The sequence below is a fragment of the Entelurus aequoreus genome, linkage group LG07 (genome assembly GCF_033978785.1).
Source record: "Entelurus aequoreus isolate RoL-2023_Sb linkage group LG07, RoL_Eaeq_v1.1, whole genome shotgun sequence".
Classification (NCBI taxonomy): domain Eukaryota; kingdom Metazoa; phylum Chordata; class Actinopteri; order Syngnathiformes; family Syngnathidae; genus Entelurus; species Entelurus aequoreus.
Genome location: NC_084737.1, coordinates 36,788,906 through 36,795,280, shown reverse-complemented (window position 1 = coordinate 36,795,280; position 6,375 = coordinate 36,788,906). Strand labels below are relative to the sequence as shown.

Below are 6,375 nucleotides of genomic sequence, written 5' to 3'. Positions count from 1 at the left end.
GTGTCTACATGTGATTATTTACATTTGATTATTTACAATCCGAAGAGGTATGACGTGGAAGGGAGGGTGTTAGTTTAGGGTTGAAGTTGCCTGGAGGTGTTCTTTTAGTGCGGTTTTGAAAGAGGATAGAGATGCCCTTTCTTTTACACCTGTTGTTTCTTTTTACACCAATAGCGTCATGATGCTAAGTCATTATTCAGAAATGTAAAAAAAGGGAAACAAAGTGTAATGTGCTCCAATCGTTTTGCTGAACTTTTTAATTTTTAAAGTCTTCCAGTGAATGAATGCTCTCAAAGATGTAAGCCACGCCCAGTTCTGCTACAAGGAAGCCGATTGGTTCTGTCTGTTGAACCAGCCGGAAGTTGCTCAAACCATGGCTTTAAGGGGGTTTGCGCACACCTGTATAGCCCACTAACCCTCATCCTGAAATTAGTATACATTTTCACTTTAAGTTTGCTTGTGAAATAAAGCATATGACAAAATGCCACGCAGCAAGAAGAGCGCCGTCATGATTAGACACCTAAAATAAAGTTTTCCGTCATAATGCCAACAACATTTCAAATACTCCTGACGCCTTACAGTTCCACAAGTAAAAGGGAATAATAATGGCGGTGTTAAAACGTGGACGAACTCCACCGCCAGTGAGCGAGTGTGTAGCCTACTGTGTATGTTTTCCGCATCCATGCCCACTCCGCCTCCCCCTGCTTCCGCTGTCTGCACGGTGGTCGACAGAACGGCTGTGGAATAGCGAAAATGGGAGTACAAATTGAAACCATTAAGCCGGGAGATGGTGGGTAAACGCGCATTATTCTGTATTCATGCCGACTTTGTGTGCGGTTACACTGATGTCGCCTCTCTCTCTCCTCCTTTGCAGGACAGACATTTCCAAAGAAGGGGCAGCGCGTCGTGGTGCACTATGTCGGTGAGGAGGGGGCTGCTTGACTGTCACCAATAGCGTCAAACTTACTCATTTAATGCAAGCATTTTACTTTAAATGCCGTTATTCTTTGGTTGAGCGTCAACTATTGGCCGCTAAATGTCTATTTTGTTTAGGAATGAATCCAACATGAGCATCTGTGTCCGCTAACGTCGGAGGGTTTCTTTTAGCTAGTGCCAAGAAGTATGTTGCTTTGGCTTTAATTGATGTACTTGTGCTAATGTCAAAGCTGTGAATTAGTTATTTACTGGGCATTTTTACGTCTTAATCGACAGTTGTGTTTGGTATTTTTGAGGTTTAAGTAGCTAACATACGAGATAGCCGAAAATACACCGGGGCCCGTCATGCTAGCCGGCTAACTTTGGCTAATTTTAGCCATTCAGCTAACTTTAGCTACTGCCTGTCACTTGTGCTTTAGTGCACATAATCTTCTTTAATGTGCACCTAGATGAAGAGACCTATCACTCCCTTTAATATCAGGAACCTTGGCGGATGGGAAAGTGTTTGACTCTTCGAGGAACCGAGGAAAGCCATTTAAATTCAAGATAGGGCACCAGGAGGTTATTCGCGGCTGGGAAGAAGGCGTTGCCCAGGTAAGAAGGCGCTTTCACAACATACATAATCATTTAAAATGCGAAATACCTAAATAAAATGATCACATTGCAAAGACCTAGGAAAAAGCTTTCCAATGGTACTTGAACCCCTGTGATAGGTCACATATTAATTAAGGGAGCTACACATTTTTGAAGTTCAAAAAATCAAATCGTTTTTTTGTCCTTGATTATCTGATAAGACAATTGCTTGTAGTCTGACATGTGACTTTTTCCTGGAAGTGAAAACCAGTGGTGGTCAAACCAGCTAAGATGGCTGTTGTACAGCAAGCAGCGTGTGAACTATCTAAGTACCGTATTTTTCAGAGTATAAGTCGCACCGGCCAAAAGTGCATAATAAAGAAGGAAAAAAACATATAAGTCGCATTTTTTGGGGAAATTTATTTGATAAAACCCAACACCAAGAATAGACATTTGAAAGGCAATTTAAAGTAAATAAAGAATAGTGAAAACAACAGGCTGAATAAGTATGTTATATGACGCATAAATAACCAACTGAGAACGTGCCTGGTATGTTAACGTAACATATTATGGTAAGAGTCATTCAAATAACTATAACATATAGAACATGCTATACGTTTACCAAACAATCTGTCACTCCTAATCGCTAAATCCGATGAAATCTTATACGTCTAGTCTCTTACGTGAATGAGCTAAATAATATTATTTGATATTTTACGGTAATGTGTTAATAATTTCACACATAAGTCGCTCCTGAGTATAAGTCGCACCCCCGGCCAAACTATGAAAAAAACTGTGACTTATAGTCTGAAAAATACGGTACAAAAATGTTGAAATCTTCCTGCACAAATCAAATACAAGCAAAAATGCAAACTATGCAATAGAAATCTATCCACACTTCATCAAAAATATTTGGCGAGTGATATCAAGGGTTATACGTTTGTCGCCTTCCCAGACATACTGAACTATTTTTGCTCCAGACGCCATTTTATATGACAAAACAGATGGAAACTTGGAAAAGCAACTTCTTTGTGAGTGGCTGTGTCAAGGAAATTAGTAGCAAGACTCTCCCGGATAAATATACATAGTTTTTGCTCGGGTAAGGTTGCATTTCATGATTCTCCGGCTTCCTCCCACCTCCAAAGACATGCACCTGGGGATAGGTTGATTGGCAACACTAAATTGGCCCTAGTGTGTGAATGTGAGTGTGAATGTTGTCTGTCTATCTGTGTTGGCCCTGCGAGGAGGTGGCAACTTGTCCAGGGTGTACCCCGCCTTTCGCCCGAATGTAGCTGGGATAGGCTCCAGCACCCCCCACGACCCCGAAAGGGAGAAGCGGTAGAAAATGGATGGATGGAACTTCGTGTCTACTGATATGTTTGTTGCTGTTGCACGCGCCGTTTACGAGTAGTGTGTTTTACCCCGTCTTTATCAAAATATAACTATGGCTGTCAACATTGTGTATGTGCTGAAAGATTCATTTATGATTGCTGCCTTTGGTAAAAACTTAACTCTTTTAGATTTTGCTCACATTTGCTTTCTTTTAGACTCACCAGATTGGTGCTTTTCAAAACACTCGAGGCAAACATGTGTTTAATACAAATATCAAGATAATACTTAAATGGGTAATGATAAACGTTAAAAATACATCAAATAAACCTGTAAAGAAGTGATCACTGCAAACTCGTGCATTGTTCGACTCTGCTCTCTTGGAGTGGAGTGTGAGCTGCATGCTTTTCTCGTCCTTGTTTGGTAAAATCTTGCACTCTTCCGCCCATTTTGATTACCTCTCGAGGAACTCTGAAGAAACGTTTATCCCTTTCGCGATGTGAACGATTCGTACAGCCCAAGCATAAGGCATTTTTTTCTCCGAGAAAGGCTAAATGGCGCCTATTACCTATTAAGAACAGAGCTAGCTTGACCACTATGTATATTTAATGGGCCGGATGTGACGTCTGTAAAATCCAAGCATTAGAGAAATGTGTGACTTACATTTTGGAAAGTGAACTTCAAAACATCATAGCTCGCTTATTTGTCATGAATGCCTGTAATAAAAAGTAATAGATTAAAGCTGGGGTACTTGGATCTTGTGTCACACAGCAGAATTCAAACTGTAAATCCTGCCCCCCATTCTGCGCACCTCGCTGATTGTCCCTCCCAGCCTCCTCCTGTCTGGAAGTGCACAAAATCGCGCACAAGAGCTTTACGTGCACACGCATAAGTTGTTGATGGTCTGAAGTTGCATTGAAAAATCCCCTAGTTCGTATATTTACGATAGCACGTACAAATATGCATGGAAACACTCCTACAGACATCACGCATGGGACAGTTTAGTAAGTATGAATTGTTTTAGTTATATTGTATAAGTTACAAACAGCATGGTGGCAGAGGGGTTAGTGCATCTGCCTCACAATATGAAGGTCCTGAGTAATCCTGAGTTCAATCCCGGGCTCGGGATCTTTCTGTGTGGAGTTGGCATGTCCTCCCCGTGACTGCGTGGGTTCCCTCCGGGTACTCCGGCTTCCTCCCACCTCCAAAGACATGCACCTGGGGATAGGTTGATTGGCAACACTAAATTGTCCCTAGTGTGTGAATGAGAGTGTGAATGTTGTCTGTCTATCTGTGTTGGCCCTGTGATGAGGTGGCGACTTGTCCAAGGTGTACCCTGCCTTCCGCCCGAATGCAGCTGAGATAGACTCCAGCGCCCCCCGCGACCACGAAGGGAATAAGCGGTAGAAAATGGATGGATGGATACATGTATAAGTTAGAAACGTTAAATGGAGTGACGAATGAAGAATCCTTTCAAGCAGAAACGCTATGGACAGTTTTACTTCCGGTTAAAATCATTAAAACAGGAAGTACATTTTCAACCCGCAACACTTGCAGTGAGCGTACTTGTCCAAAAGATGGCGCCATAGCATAAACAATAAAACAACTTTAGAGCTTCTGTTGAAAACTACCATGTATTCCGGACTATAAACCGCAATTTGTTTTTCTACGCTTTGAATCCTGCTGCTTATAAAACTGGGCGGCTAATTTACATATTTTTTTCCGCTGACTGCCTTAAACCAAATAGTTTTCACTAAACACATGCAAAGACATTTAAATGGTGTGTTATTGTTTGTGCTATGGCGCCATCTTTTGGACAAGTTCACTCACTGCAGCTGCTGCTGGATGAATTTGATTTCCTGCTGTTTAAAGATTTGAACCGGATTTAGAAGTGCTGTTTTGTCATCTAATCGTCCATGGCGTTTTTACTCGTATGTGTGTGTGTGTGTGTAAGCTAACAATACTGTTGGCTACTGTTGGCTAACACAATACTGTTATCCACCTAAATACAATACTGTTAGTTAACAACAAAGTAGGCTAATCTGATCACACATTTGATCACATAATGTGAAAAATAAATTCATAAATGGAAATAATACTTACATGGGTGTACCCCGCCTACCGCCCGAATGCAGCTGAGATAGGCTCCAGCACCCCCCGGACCCCAAAAAGGGACAAGCAGTAGAAAATGGATGGATGGATGTTATAAAAATGACCTCCTTTGTGGTGAGACTGCTGACATCAGATGTGTACATCGGACAGTATCGACTGTCAAGTAGGACATACAATTGCTTTGATTAAAGGTTCATATAAGATTCCATAGTAACTTCATTTTTGACCCCACTTGTGGAAGAGTGGGATAGTGATACAAAAAGTGCAATTCCCTAAAATTAATGAAAACATTAATAATAATGCAAATGGTCTCATGTCACAAACATGTTTTATGAAGAATACCTGAAATATGAATATATATCAACTTTTCATTTTGACCTTTTTGAAGAAAAACTACCAGTGGGGTAATTTTTGTGCATATAAGGGTTAATGGTGTTTTGTATTTTGGTATTGGTTTTGCATCATTTCTGTGTTTGGAGCATTTTGAGGTTGCTGCGTGTTTGCTTCTGTCATCCGTTGTAGTTCACACATTATTATTATTTCAGCATAAGTTTTTTTGTAACCCTTCACTACCTCCACAGATGAGTGTAGGTCAGCGGGCCAAGCTGATCTGCTCGCCTGACTATGCTTATGGCAGCAAGGGACACCCGGGCATCATCCCCCCAAACGCCACTCTGACCTTTGATGTGGAGCTGCTTGGTTTAGAGGCCTAAGATGTTTGCACTGCTTTGCTTAATTCCACTGAACTTGCCAGGGTGAGACATTTTTGCTTTTCTTTCAGATACACTCAAAGATGAATTTCATTTTTCTTTCTGCAGCTACTGAAAGTTGTCCAGTTTGGCACACATTTCCATTCATAAATGTGGGAATTAATTTAACTGTTTCTTGTTCCAAATATATATTTTTTTAAAGGTGCAACTGATAAACTCTTGTTTAGTAAAACGAAAAATGTAAAACTGCATCAATATACATAAATTAAAGACGCGTCAATAACCGATTTTTAATTGAATCGTAGCTCCTGAATCGTAATTGTAATCGAATCATGAGGTGCCCAAAGATTCCCACCTCTACTGATATGTTAAAGGCTCTGACATCTCTTCAATAACCTTTTTTATTGTTTCCATATCACTTCTATTACAATCAGTTGAGTTTTTGGATTTACATTTTTTCACAATATTGATTATTTCCTCTAGTGAGTATTGATTAGGCATACTAGGACTGTGTCGATCAAAAGTAGCAACCATGGTGAGATTCCAGACTTTTAGTAGACATGAACTTTTTACCACTAAAACGCTCACTCATTCGTTTCACCGTTACAGGTTTTTGCATACATGTTGCGTGACTCATTAATTTTTTTTTATGTTTTTGATTGTGAGAGGACCTAATCAAAATCCAAATTTGATTAATTCTAAATCTAAATCTGAT

The 6,375-nt window shown here is 40.4% G+C and overlaps 1 protein-coding gene across 1 annotated transcript in view; it reads left to right on the top strand.

Moving 5' to 3' along the window:
* Positions 1–631: 631 nt before the first annotated feature.
* Positions 632–6,375, top strand: part of LOC133653772 (peptidyl-prolyl cis-trans isomerase FKBP1A-like) — a 9,484-nt gene continuing 3,740 nt past the window's right edge. Inside the window, exons 1-4 of the mRNA XM_062053446.1 lie at positions 632–790; positions 875–922; positions 1,418–1,530; positions 5,532–5,705. Of these exons, the coding sequence (XP_061909430.1) occupies positions 754–790; positions 875–922; positions 1,418–1,530; positions 5,532–5,663 (330 nt within the window). The 5' untranslated portion in view covers positions 632–753 and the 3' untranslated portion in view covers positions 5,664–5,705. The remainder of the gene's footprint in view (positions 791–874; positions 923–1,417; positions 1,531–5,531; positions 5,706–6,375) is intronic.